We start from the raw sequence: 13,393 nt of genomic DNA, 5'->3' as shown, positions 1-13,393 counted from the left end.
ATGGATCGACAGGAGGGATCCAGTAGAGGAGGAATGGATGCAGCTTTCGATTTTTGGGGTGGGGAGGAAGTGGGAGGGAGAGGAGAAGGAGATTGTCAAGAGGAAGGTTTGGTACGTGGTACAGAAGAAAAGAGAAAAGAGGGAGGGAGTTAAAGGTTGTCAGTGGGTGAGAGTATATTAGGAAGATGAGAAGGAGAAGGAGGAGAGGATGAAGGCGGGGAGACGGAGGGTTGAGATAGATGATGAGGATGGATTATAGGGGATGTTGTATAGACGAACACATTCACGGACACACACACACACACACACACACACACAGTCTCTCTTTCACTCCTCTTCTGTAAGCTTTGGGGGAAGAAAGAGAAGAGGAAGAGATGATGTGGAAGAATATGGAGAGAGAGCGAGAGGGAAAAAATAATAATAATAATTGAGGGTCAAAGAGCGACAAGTGACAGAAACCAGGACGGTATTGCGAATACCTGATTTGGTAGTGGGGGAAGCTGCGCGATGGTCGTATTGATGCTTATAGTGGAGGTATCACGCAGGTAATAATGCACTGTCCTGGAGTATTTTTAACCTTTCCGGTGGAGCCGACGGTCGGCGAGGAATTCAATTCGCATCAAAACTGACAACAAGACTTTGGCACCCATGGATTGCACCGTCAGAGACTCTATAGACTTTTGTCGCAGGCGATCTAATCATATCATGAAGCAACAAGAAACAGATGCAGTCTTATATTGATTAAGAAAGACGTGAGGTTTGTCTGTCTGTTTGTCTGTCTGCCTGTCCTTCTGTCTGTCTATTCTTATTCAGAGCTATCCGCAGCCACAGTGATATACTTGTGCTCCGTGCTTTGCATTGATCCTCCATTGATCCCATCATGGTTCGCCTGTTCGTGTTGGAGAAACGCAGTAAGAAAGAAAGAATGGAAGAAAGAAAAAAAAATACAAAAAAGAAAACAGAAAAAAAAGTGATTGTTAAACCTTACCCTGCAGCTACATCTTGATGCCTCGTAAAAAGGTGCTGACGACGAGGATCTCATAATTTTCATTTTCTAATTCCGAAGAGTAACTAATGTTTTGTGAATTGCCCTTTCGGCCCCGGATATTCCCACCTCCTGCTTCTTCTTGACCTTCTTGAACTTCTAATGGATTCCTTTTAGTGGAGACACTCCCCATTTAGTCTTCTCTTAGCATTTTGCCCTTTTGCCCTCTTGCCCTCTTGCTCTTTTCTCCTTTCCCCCCGTTCATAATTACCTACCTAATCTCCTTTCCACTCCTTGTACTATTTATTGTACAGTACTTGATCTCGGTTGGCCGGACCATCGGATATCGGAATCAGAGTAAGTGTAGTTGGCTAATTTGCACCAGCACCCAAGAAATTTCTGTCGTTCCTGATGGATCATCCTGTATCGAATCTGATTGCGCCATGCCTGTCTGCGGCAAAAGTGGACTGCGAGGGCTGCGATGAGGCAGTGTCAATCTGGTTCAGGAGGCTGATGGCCTCCCGCTGACTCCTCCTTGGCTAGTCAGGGGAGCCTCAAGAGAGCCTCAGGAGAGCGCCCTGAAGTAGATTTAACAAGAAAAAAAGAAAAAAGGATATCTTACATGGAAGACCTAACACTTGTCTCGGCAGGCGTGGTGGCAGATTTTCACGTATTGCGAAGTCGGATCGTTAATCCGTATAACTTACATAAGTTAGTACTGTACATACAACAACAGTAGGCAGAAGAATTTCTGGTAAGTTAACGCTCCGCCAGGTGGTTGGGCTCACCATGCGATCTTGACTTCCATCTTTCCAAGGCATTATTCTCGATCTCCAGTCCCCTGAGAAATCAATGTCCAAGTTCTCTCCATCCCTGATCGCATGTCGGACATTCGGAATGATGCGCCAGCACCATTCAACCCCACTCACGACCTTCAGTGTCCTCCCGATCGCAGTTACACCAGCCACCTTGCCTTTGCTTTTGAGGTTCTATTAACTAGTATATACTTGAAGCACTGGATAGGTTACCACAATACGAACCGTGGCCCCTCCTTGCCCCCTGAGTATAATAACCACCATGTCCCATGGTGAAAAGGGGATGTCAAGACCTGGTAAACAAGGGGGTAGCAGGATAACTACTACATAGTATGTAGATAAAAGCCCGTAAGGAAGATTGCACTGCATATTTACGCCTGCTGTGGGCACGTCATGCCTAAATTCCAGCGGAGAGACCAACTCTATCTTCTCCGGCCGGCCAGTGACTTGATTGAGCCCGGCCATAGAACGGGGTTTCCTTTTCGGATGATGGAGGAGAGGAAGGGCTCCAAAGAGGTCGTAGGTACGGAGTACAAAGTAAGTTAATGGCTCACCATGGCATCCTTGCCAATGGATGAATTGAACATCTGGTAATGCGTCCGCCATCCATTCCCATTGGGTGCTGCATAGGCATAAACCCCAAAAAACTAAAGCGTGTGTTTTTTTCCAGGGCAGACCGGGCAAGGTGCAGTGCCCCCCGCTGGCGGCGGCGGCGGACTAAGAATAGATCGGAATCACGCATGGATTAGACTTGGAGACTAACTTAGGTAGACTACGTACGTACTGTACCAGGCACGGTACCAAGTACCGAAGGTGTGTATGCGCTAGTAAGGGGTCCTCTTCCTTCTTCGTCCGATTTGGTCAACTATACCATACTTGCGCTGGAACGATTTCTATCATTCACTCAGTTACCTAGGCACATTGCACGATCAGTTGGAGACCTCAAGGTATATGACTACACATGAATTAAACCATGTGTACGTAGTATGCTACGCGCGGCTGGTCTTTTGAGCGTTGATCGCTTGTTGTGGGGCCTTACACCAAGAACCACGAACCAACAATACGTACCAGCGATCAATAGCAAAGAAATCTCGACTCGGGCGCGGGATTACCTAATCAGCTTGAGAGGCAGTCGGTCTCCACGGATTCACAGAGTACTGTCGGTACGGAGTACCAATCTCCAATCTTGTGTGCTGTTCTACCCTGTTATCCAGCTACTGGCAGTCATCGGGATTTCAGGTACTGTATGTACAACGCAAATTTGCAGTCCCGCTATCGGCCCTGCAATGGCTTGAACTTAAGTTAGTCTGTCCTTCCGTCCATCTCCGTCCATCTCCGATATGCCCCTCTAACGGAGCTGCCACTGCCAGGGCGAGGGGGTTGGTAAGCTTGGCAACCCGACCCCTCTCTGGAGGAGGGGCAAGCCTGTCAAACTGTCAACCTGACTCGGACTCTCTCATCATCATGAGCAGCGAATTTTCATGACGGTGGTTGGGTAGCGGAGTTTCAACCTCCAACAATGACAACATCACCAGGAATGGCGACATACGCAAGACGGGTTACTGGTCCCATGGGACGAGCTTACAAGGCCGCCCATTGTTCCTCCACGCTTTATCGGGCCAAGTGCGGGCGGTGGGGACCAGACCTGGTGACGACCACCCTCCATGGACCCCTCCTCTCAAACACCTTTCGTCTGTCTACAGCAAGTATCAACGTCTAAGCCTTTGTGAAACACGAATTTTGATGACATTTCATCGACATCCATGGTTGTCATCAATCTTTCTCGCGGCTGGCCCAACCCCGCCTTGCTGCCCGCCGCCGCCTTGGCCTCGGCCTCCGCCACGGTCCTCGCCTCCCCGAGCATCTGGCAACCAGCCTTGCAATACGGCCCTGATGAAGGCTTTCAGCCGTTGCGTGAGCATCTCGCTCGCTGGCTTACAGAGTTCTACCAGCCACACAGTTCCATCTTACCGGATCGCATTTGTATCACTGGCGGGGCTAGCCAGAACCTTGCCTGTATTCTTCAGGTCTTTTCCGATCCGGTCTACACACGCAACATCTGGGTGGTCGCCCCTACATATCACCTTGCAGGTCGCATCTTTGATGATGCTGGATTCGCCGGCCGCCTGAGGGCGGTGCCTCTGGATGCGGCGGGTCTGGATCTGGCCTATCTGCGAGAGGAGCTAATATCAGTTGAATTCAAGGCCTCCCGTGAGCTGAACCTGACACCGGTACGCTAGAACCTTCTTTTCCACTGCCCTTTCAATATCGTCTGCGTCTGCTCCGCGGAGTGGGCGGTAGTGACCATAAACTAATTGACACTAACTTAACAAAGGAATACAAACCAAATCGACCATGGAGAAAGATCTACAAGCATGTCATCTACGCCACGCCTACCTTCTCAAATCCCTCCACTCTCACTATGTCGCTATCGGACCGCGAACGATTGGTCCGTTTGGCGCGTCAGTTCGACGCCTTGATTATAACCGACGATGTTTACGACTTTTTACAATGGCCCGCAGAACCAGCTGCACAGGAGGGACAGCCAGAACACGCTCAATTGCCCCGGCTTGTGGACATAGACGGATACTTGGATGGCGGACCATCTGATGAGTGGGGTAATGTAATCAGTAACGGGAGTTTCAGTAAGCTGATTGGAGCGGGCATGCGGACTGGATGGGCGGAGGGAACGGAGAAAACGGCCTACGGTTTATCGCAGACGTAGGTGACCGGTGACCGTTCTAGTCTCAAAGCCCGCTTCGTACAAGCTGACATCGAGGTTGCCATAGGGGATCGAGCAGATCAGGGGGAGCGCCCTCCCAGTTTTCCGCCTCCATGGTCGCGCAACTGTTTCCCACGCGGGTCCTCCAAAAACATATCAAGGACGTGTTGCAGCCAGCATATGCAGCTCGATATAAACGAATGATGGCTGCTATCAATGAACACCTAGTACCTCTGGGCGTCACGCCGATGACTCCTAGAGGGACCGCAGGGGGGTACTTCATCTGGCTTCAGCTGCCTACTCCCCTTCGAGCAACCGAGCTGGCTTCGCTCGCACTTCGGGAGCACGGCGTCGAAGTGGCGGCAGGGAACATGTTTCGCGTGCAGGGCGATCCTGCGACGGAGAAAAACGATTTCGATAGTGGGATGCGTCTCTGTATTGCGTGGGAGGATGAGGATCAGCTCGAAGAAGGTGTGCGCCGACTCGGGTGCGCCATCCGCCAGGTCTTGCAGAAACGTTGAGGACGATCTCGGTGCATCAGCTGCCCAAGTAGAGGGGCGACTCTCTCGGACTGAGCCATATCGAGCATTTTAAATCGCGCAGGCGCGGGCGTGACCAACACGAGTTCAAGGTCGGCTTTCAAAATTAGGTTGCCATAGAACGTAGTAAATGGCGCCTGGTGGTCGTTCACGGGGACTGAATGGTGATTAAGCGTGAAGCCGACGCGGGGAAGGGGCAGCTGACATGCTGCATATATACAGTAGTTCGTGGCCGGGCCATAATGCAACGCGGGGACAGAACATCAGTCAGCCAGGCTCATGAGATCTGAAAATGGTTCCGTGACGAAGACGGACAACGGTAGATACGGTTGTACTTTTGGACAAAGGGGAGTAGCGCCTCTCGAAGTGTAAAGGAATGAAAGGACGCGTCAAATAATTCTCTTTCTTCGGAGTCCCTGGCGAAGGGGGTGGAGGGGGGGGGGCGGGGAGGGGAAACTTGGCCAGAGTCCGGTTCTCGGAGACACCACATTCTTGCTGCAGTGTGCCTTGCCCTAGGCTGTTTGTTGTTTGTCGTCTTTCTTGTGGGCAATCGAATGGCTGACGATGTGAACTTGAATCTTGAATTGATTACATATGAGTAGTAACTTCCCAAGCACAGCTAGAAATGAGATTAATGAGCTGGCTACCTAATGGCCTAATGGCTTGTGCATCATGAAAAGCAGAATGTCTCGGGTAAAGGCCAACTAGCGGGACTATTTATTGTCTAGTGGTAGATCGGCGACCCAGTGGGTGTGTGCCATCTGAAACAAAAGCTTGACGGCACTTGCGATATTGGATTTGGACCCATTCATTTACGCTCGCCGATGTGAAGGCGATGAAGATGGGGAGCAGTCTCCCAAGGGCTCTATTTTGTTATCACGGTCGTTGGCAACTTGCCACCTGTTGCTTCTAAGTCTAGAGTAGGTTGCCCCGAGAGTGCGTTTCTCTGCAGCAGCATGCATCAGCCCCTGGAGGTTGTTGACCTTTCGAACCTTGTTCTTTGTTCGCTGTAAAACCAGGGGGAAACAGAGTGGGGCGATGGCCTGAGGCACCAAAATGCATCGGAACCAGACCCCCCTCCCGTGGTAGACCTTCGGAGCCATACCTACCTAACCTACCTTGTAAGTTAGTCGATCTAACCTACGCTTCGCGGCACGTCTATGGTGTCCAAGAGGGTGAGCTTCCTCATTGCCATCGAAAACAGACAATCGGTCAACTTGAATGATAAATATTCTGACCCTTGGATCAAACGCCAATGCAACTTAGTCTGGAACCTACAGCAGCATTACTGCCCAGACCCCCTCTCCCTCGGTTGACCCGTGGACGATGAGGAATGTCACTCGCTACGCAGCATCCTGGACAGCGGAAGGGTGTGTTTGCGCGGTGCTGCCCTGCCCTATTGGGGTTCTATCTCATGCCATTCTTAGGGACCGGTTGTTGATAGGATTCCAGTCATGCAGCCTACGCGCGGGACGAGAGCGAAGCAGAATCGTTGATCTGCCATAATCGACTGAATTCTGGCCACGGCGGCTATGTTGATCCCAGGGCAGTCCTGTTATTTATCTCATTCAGTCCGCTGATCGGCTGACTCGCGCTCTTTGCTTTCTTCTCTTTCTCCCTCCCTCCCTCTCTGTCCGTCTTTTTTTTTCCCACCTCTGGACTGTGGGAATACCTTCCTTCTCCTTCTACCATACACTCTCTTGATCCTCATTGTTCTCTTTTCCCAGGACACGTCCCGCGAAATCTGGAACGAGGCTCTGTTGTTGTGTGCTCGTTTTGCAATCACCACTCGCTCCTTTTGTCTGGTGCGAATTGTTTATCTCTGTTCGGAAGGGAGGAGAGTCCGTCACGGCTTTCCATTCGCTCGCTCGCGACCGTCATTTGCACGTCCAAGGTTCTGCACGGGTGCACCGACGAATATCAGACGGGAAAGGTGTTTAGTTCTAAGTAAGTGCTGACTGAGGACTGGATCTAGTCAGATGCTTGGTTGGCCTGGAACTGGTCATCATCCCACTGCAATCTGCTGGAGTGGCTCTGGAGTGGTCCGGGTGGCTCCAATCAGAGAGAGAAAGTGTACTGACTGGCTCGAGTAGTCTTGCTTCGGTTGTTTCAACCCCTGAGCCAGGCGTTTCACGCGTGCCTTTGTCAAGGTTTATTGGAGACTAAGAATCAGCTGCTTGAGGGGGTGCCGCGGTGCTTTCTGCCACAGACTGTCGGTCTCGGCCAATCAATCCAGGGCGGTAATCGGGCGCTACTGTGATTGTGGGTTCAGTTTCCCAGTGTTTGTGCTGGTTAGTTCGGTTAGTGCCAATAGTGGAGAGTGGGAAGCCTGCCTAAGGCCACTAAGGTTTAATCAGTGCCTGGAAGGACCCGCGCCGGAACGGAACCAGCGCCAGTCCATCTTGGGGTCGAGCCAGTCTTTTAATCTACTGATTGTCCCTCTTCCAGCTCGTGATTCTTCACAAGCCGGCTTGCTTTCTTTTTCTTGCTCCCCTTCATTCCCTATCCTCTTCGTTTGTGTTCCTCCCTCCTGCAGTGTGTGTGTCACACGGTGTGAGATACTGTGCTCAGTGCCTGCAGGTTTTTGGCTACAGCATTGTTTGTGTGTTGTCGCATTCATTCATTCGAGTTATCTTTTGACCTTTCCTTCATTCCACTTACTGTCTGCTTGGCCTGCCACTCTTTGGTCATTCCCCTCTTCCTTCTGCTTTTACCCCGGTTTTCAGTTTGGGAAGCTACGAAAAGCCTCTCCTTCTGACTGGGTCTTGTGACGGATATCGCTTCGTCATCCGATCTCTGTTTTCGTTTTTCGTTCAGTGCCGGTTGCTGAACTGTCTTGTCGCTTCCCTGCCTGCCAGTCAGCCAGGTATATTACTGTCCTACTCACACCCTCATTGTCTCTGCGGGCTCAGTGACAGACATCTACAATCTCGACCATGGCTGTTTTGAACAGATTCGTCATGCTCTTTGCAGCCCACGTGCTGCTGTTGCTCGGCCTTCCGGCCGGGCTAGTCTCTGCTGTTCCCATGAAGGGGGGCTTGGAAGCCCGCGGGGAGTTGAAGGCTCGCGACTCGACCTACTGGGTGGCTGATATCACACGTCAAGGAACTGTGCCCTTTGGTAACAGCTCGAGCTATCAGATTTTCCGCAATGTCAAGGACTTTGGTGCTACTGGTAGGTTGGAGGCCCTGGATGATGAGCAGACCGTACGCTAACAGGCGACTCTTAGGTGATGGTTCCACTGATGACACCGATGCTATCAACATGGCGATTTCCTCCGGCAACCGTTGCGGCCAGGGCTGCGATTCCTCGACTACAACTCCGGCTCTTGTGTACTTCCCTCCCGGCACATATGTTGTATCCACGCCCATTGTGCAGTACTATTACACCCAGCTCGTTGGCGATGCCAACCAGCTCCCTGTACTCAAGGCGTCTGCCAGCTTCACTGGTATGGCTGTGATTGATGCGGACCCCTACACCAACACTGGCGCCAATTGGTATACAAACCAGAACAACTTCTTCCGTGCCATCCGCAACTTTGTCATTGACCTCACCGCCATGCCCCAATCCTCCGGTGCCGGTATTCATTGGCAAGTCGGCCAAGCCACCAGTCTGCAGAACATCCGGTTCGAGATGATCAAGGGAGGAGGTGACGCCAACAAGCAGCAGGGTATTTTCATGGATAATGGATCTGGCGGCTTCATGTCTGATTTGACTTTCAACGGTGGTAACTATGGTGCCTTCCTGGGTAACCAGCAGTTCACGACTCGCAACCTGACTTTCAATGATTGTAACACTGCCATTTACATGAACTGGAACTGGGCCTGGACCTTCAAGTCTGTTACCATCAACAACTGCGGTGTCGGTCTAAACATGTCCGCTTCTCCCTCGAACCAGACTGTTGGCTCCGTTTTGATGCTGGATAGCAAGTTTACCGGCACACCCATTGGTATTGTGACTGCCTTCAGCTCTGACAGTATTCCTACCGGTGGTGGCGCTCTTGTTCTCGATAACGTTGACTTCACTGGTTCCAGCGTCGCTGTGGCCAGTGTTTCCGGCAGCACGATTCTGGCGGGTGGCTCTGTCGTCGACAACTATGTCCAGGGTAACGCCTACACGCCCTCCAGCACGCTCAAGAAGCGCTCGCCTGCTGTTGAAGTTATTGTGGAAACTATCACCACGACCATCGAGGTTTGTCCTGCGGATTACCCGACCGGATCTGCAGCCTCCGCCTTCCACACGGCTGCGACTGAAGCTACACTCAATGGCGCCGAGGCCACTGCTGCCACTGACCGTCGCCCTCACACTGGTAGCACCTGGGGTAGCTCTGAGAGCACTGCCACCGGTCAGTACTCGCCTTCCGTCGTGGAGACATCTGCATCACAGGCGACTAGCTACCAGTCTAGCTCTGATGCCGAGGAGTCTTCACCCGCTGGCGGATCATCGGAATCAACCGCTCAACAATCTTCTCCTGCCGGTGACTTTTCTGCATATGGCTCTCAGTCAAGCTCTGGCGCGCAGCAATCCTCTCCGGTCGGTGGATCTTCGGGCTCCAGTGCCCAGCAGTCCTCTGCTGCCGGCTATTCTGCCAGTACGACCCATGTTCAAGGCTCATCTGCCGCTGTTGCTACGTCCGCGGCCGCCTCCTCTGCTCATGCTTCTGGTTCTTCCGGATCTGGTACCTGTGCCTACAAGACGGTCACCAAGACTCGCCTCGAGACCACTGTGGCATCCCCAGCCAAGCCCAGCGCCCTTTTGAACAGTGACGGTTCCCTGTTCGAGAAGTCCAAGCCCTTGTATGAGGACTACGCTGCTTCCTCCTTCATAAGTGTCAAGTCCGCCGGTGCCAAGGGTGACGGCTCTACCGACGACACCGCTGCCATCCAAAAGGTCCTTGACTCGTGCACAGACGATCAAATTGTCTACTTCGACCACGGTGCCTACATCATCACTGATACGATCAAGGTCCCCAAGAATATCAAAATCACCGGTGAAATCTGGCCAATGCTGATGGCGTATGGTGACAAGTTTTCCGACGCGGAGAATCCCATCCCCATGCTCCAGGTTGGCGAGGTTGGCGAGAGCGGCTCCGTTGAAATCAGCGACTTGATTGTCGAGACGAAGGGTCCTGCCCCTGGCGCCATTCTGATTCAGTGGAACCTCAATGCCGACTCACAAGGCTCGGCGGGTATGTGGGATGTTCACGCTCGCATCGGTGGATCGGCAGGCACTGAACTTCAGAGCAATACCTGCACCAAGACCCCTGACCAGACCACCACCCCCAACTCCGACTGTGTTGGCGCTTTCCTCCTCTTCTACGCCACCGAGCAGTCCAGCGTTTACCTTGAGAACACCTGGTTCTGGACTGCCGACCACGAGCTCGACTTGTCAGACCACAACCAGATCAATATCTACAATGGCCGTGGAGTTCTCCTTGAGACTCAAGAGTCCGCATGGTTGTATGGTACCGCTTCTGAGCACAACCAGCTCTACAACTACCAAGTCTCGAACGCCAAGAATGTCTTCATGGGTCTCATCCAGACTGAGACGCCCTATTACCAGGCGAATCCCAATGCCCTTACCCCCTTCACTCCCAACACCACCTGGAACGACCCTGATTTCTCCTACTGCACCACCGACTCATGCCGCAAGGCCTGGGGTCTTCGTGTTCTCAGCAGCTCGGAGACTTATGTTTACGGTGCGGGTCTCTACAGCTTCTTCGACAACTACTCGCAGACCTGTCTCGACACGGAGTCCTGCCAGGAGAACATGGTGGAAGTGGACTGCTCCGATGTGCATATTTATGGTCTCAGTACCAAGGCCAGTACCAACATGGTGACTTCGGCAAGTGGAGAATCGCTGGTGCCTCAAGAGGGCAACGAGAGCAACTTCTGCTCGACGATCGCGTTGTTTGAGTTCTCGTCTTCCTAGACGCCGTGTTCTTCTTAAATTTATCTAGTGGTTTAGTCGAGTGAGTCTATCTCTTCTCAGTCCTTTGTAACTTGCTCTGATGGTAGCGGCAGTAGACGCGTCTAAATTGGTTTTAAGGGGCGGGTGGTTATGTGCTAGATCTGAAGATAAAGAGTTGATGGGGTCACTGTCGATAGATACCATTTTGTTCACTTTAGTTAGACTGAATTAAAATAATACGTGGTCGCCATTCCACCTTTTGCATATTATTATTGTGACTGACCGTCCTGTAAATACCAAAAGGCTAACCGAGGAGGGCGGACCGAAAGCCGAGGCTTTTCTTTTCCCCAGATTCTCCCCGCATGTCTACTGCCGCCTTCTCTTGACAACCACCATATTTGTTCTTTTTTTCCAACTCGACCTTCAATTATCGAGTACACCTTATTAGATCTTAGCAATGTCTTACAAGGATATTTCTCACTGCAAGCAGCTTCAACTCGATGCGCAGATACCACATCTGTGGCGTCTGGAAGTCTCGCAGATTCCACCCGGTCTGCTTTCTACGGCCGACTCAATCACGAACACGAGCCAATATGAAGCCATCAATGTCATGGACATTCCGCGGACATGCGGGCTTCTCACATCAGATGAGTTGCATATCACCGAGCAATACGATGTACGCTCCTTGCTGGGTGCCATTCGTGAGAGGAAGTTGACTGCAAAGGAGGTAGTCCACGCTTTTTGCAAGGTAACGCTCTAATCCCGTGCTACCCTCTCTCCCCATATTCTAACTCAGAGCACATGCAGCGAGCCGCAATTGCACATCAACTCACACGTTGCCTCACGGAGCCTGTCTTCACGCAAGCCCTTCAGCAAGCCCAGAAGCTCGACGACCATCTCCAACGCACCGGCCAGCCCATTGGTCCCCTACACGGCCTCCCTGTTTCCATCAAAGATTCATTCCATATCACCGGCGTAGACTCCACCACTGGCCTTGCTGCCCTGGCCTTTCACCCAGCAGCCCAAAGCTCGCCGCTCGTCAACCTCCTCACCTCCCTGGGCGCTATCATTATCGCCAAGACCAACGTCCCTCAAACCATGGGCGCCCTTGACTCCTGCAACCACCTGTTTGGCCGGACGCTCAATCCACTCAACCGTCGCTTGACCGTCGGAGGCAGCACGGGAGGTGAGGCGGCCCTCCTCGCAATGCGCGGGTCGATGGTCGGCTTTGGCACCGACATTGGCGGTAGCATCCGGATTCCTGCCATGTGCACCGGGCTGTACGGATTCAAACCCAGTGCAGGTCGCGTGCCAATTGCAGGAAGTCAAGAGGCAGGCAGCATGGTCGGCAAGGGGAGGGTCAGTCTTCAGCCGGTGGCTGGGCCTCTGGCCCGCTCGGTCGCAGATCTGGGGGTCGTGATGGCCGAGATCGTGCCTCGCACGGAGCTCTTCAGTGAGGAGGGAATCCCAGGCAGATGGTTTGATTGTAGCGTGCTTGTTTGTCCTCCATTAAATGGAGGTTCTACCGACACCAAGCCTCAGCCTCCCTCTGGAAAACGCAAAAGTTTCACTATCGGGATCCTCCGTCGCGATGGGCTGGTTGAGCCGCTTCCACCTGTCGCCAAGGTCATCGACGAGGTAGCACAGTTACTGCGACGGACGCCCGGAGTCAGGGTCGTGGAGATCCCTGTGCCTGCGGCTCTGAGCAAATGCCAAGGTATTGCTGGTCGACTGATGGGGGTTGACGGGGGCAACCCCATGATTGATCTGCTGGAGAGCACCGGGGAGCCCTTGATACCCTGGCTGAAGGGCCGGATGAAGCGGGGTCGGGAAATGACGCTCGCGCAGGTAGGCGAGTTGCAAGCACAACGAGCCCAGGTTGAGCGGGAGATGCTGCAAATGTGGACGTCTCGGGGGGTGACAGCAGATGCAAGTTACACTCGAGACATTGATGCGATCATTCACCCGGTCGCGCCGCATCCAGTGTCGGAATTGGATCGGTACAATGCGGTTGGGTATACTTCGTCCTGGGTGCTGCTTGATTACCCGGCAGGCACCATTCCCGTGCGCTCGTTCAAAGAGGAGGATCTGGAGCTGGGGACGGAGATGACGGCACCGGTTCTGGGGAGCTGGGATAAGGCTAATCGGCTGCTATGTATGTTTCTTCTTCTATTATCTTTCTTTCCTACTGGATTCTAATGGTCAACAGGGAACCAGAAGACTGTGGATCGCCGAGTGTACTTGGGTTCGCCGCTGAGTGTGCAGGTCATTACGCCCAAGCAGCATGACTACGAGCTCTTCCAGGCCATGGAGCTGATTGATCGAGTTGTGAGGGGAGATGTGCAAGTTCCTGCCATGCTTTAGACAACATCGACAGAGCCGTTTCACTTTTTTCGGCCTATGATACGTCCATCGAAGGCCA

The 13,393-nt window shown here is 52.5% G+C and overlaps 3 protein-coding genes across 3 annotated transcripts; all 3 read left to right on the top strand.

The window, feature by feature from the left end:
• The first annotated feature begins 3,329 nt into the window (after nucleotides 1-3,329).
• On the top strand, nucleotides 3,330-5,186 carry BO72DRAFT_120616 (aminotransferase-like domain-containing protein). The gene is made up of 3 exons (XM_040939009.1): nucleotides 3,330-4,031; nucleotides 4,136-4,521; nucleotides 4,590-5,186. The coding sequence occupies exons 1-3, from the start codon at nucleotides 3,564-3,566 to the stop codon at nucleotides 5,041-5,043; spliced, it is 1,308 nt and encodes a 435-aa protein (XP_040800791.1). The 5' UTR covers nucleotides 3,330-3,563; the 3' UTR covers nucleotides 5,044-5,186.
• A 2,811-nt stretch (nucleotides 5,187-7,997) lies between these two features.
• On the top strand, nucleotides 7,998-10,992 carry exgO (exo-beta-1,3-glucanase Exg0; the record flags this gene model as incomplete). The annotated part of the gene is made up of 2 exons (XM_040946415.1): nucleotides 7,998-8,235; nucleotides 8,291-10,992. The coding sequence occupies 2 exons, from the start codon at nucleotides 7,998-8,000 to the stop codon at nucleotides 10,990-10,992; spliced, it is 2,940 nt and encodes a 979-aa protein (XP_040800790.1).
• A 436-nt stretch (nucleotides 10,993-11,428) lies between these two features.
• Nucleotides 11,429-13,335, top strand: BO72DRAFT_468905 (putative general amidase; the record flags this gene model as incomplete). Its single annotated transcript, XM_040946933.1, has 3 exons — nucleotides 11,429-11,719; nucleotides 11,779-13,126; nucleotides 13,181-13,335. 3 exons carry the CDS (start codon nucleotides 11,429-11,431, stop codon nucleotides 13,333-13,335), a joined length of 1,794 nt encoding a protein of 597 aa, XP_040800789.1.
• Nucleotides 13,336-13,393: the final 58 nt, after the last annotated feature.

The sequence above is a fragment of the Aspergillus fijiensis genome (genome assembly GCF_003184825.1).
Source record: "Aspergillus fijiensis CBS 313.89 unplaced genomic scaffold BO72scaffold_26, whole genome shotgun sequence".
In the NCBI taxonomy this organism is placed as follows: domain Eukaryota; kingdom Fungi; phylum Ascomycota; class Eurotiomycetes; order Eurotiales; family Aspergillaceae; genus Aspergillus; species Aspergillus fijiensis.
Note: the sequence above shows the minus strand (reverse complement) of the source record. Positions and strands in the feature narration are given on the sequence as shown.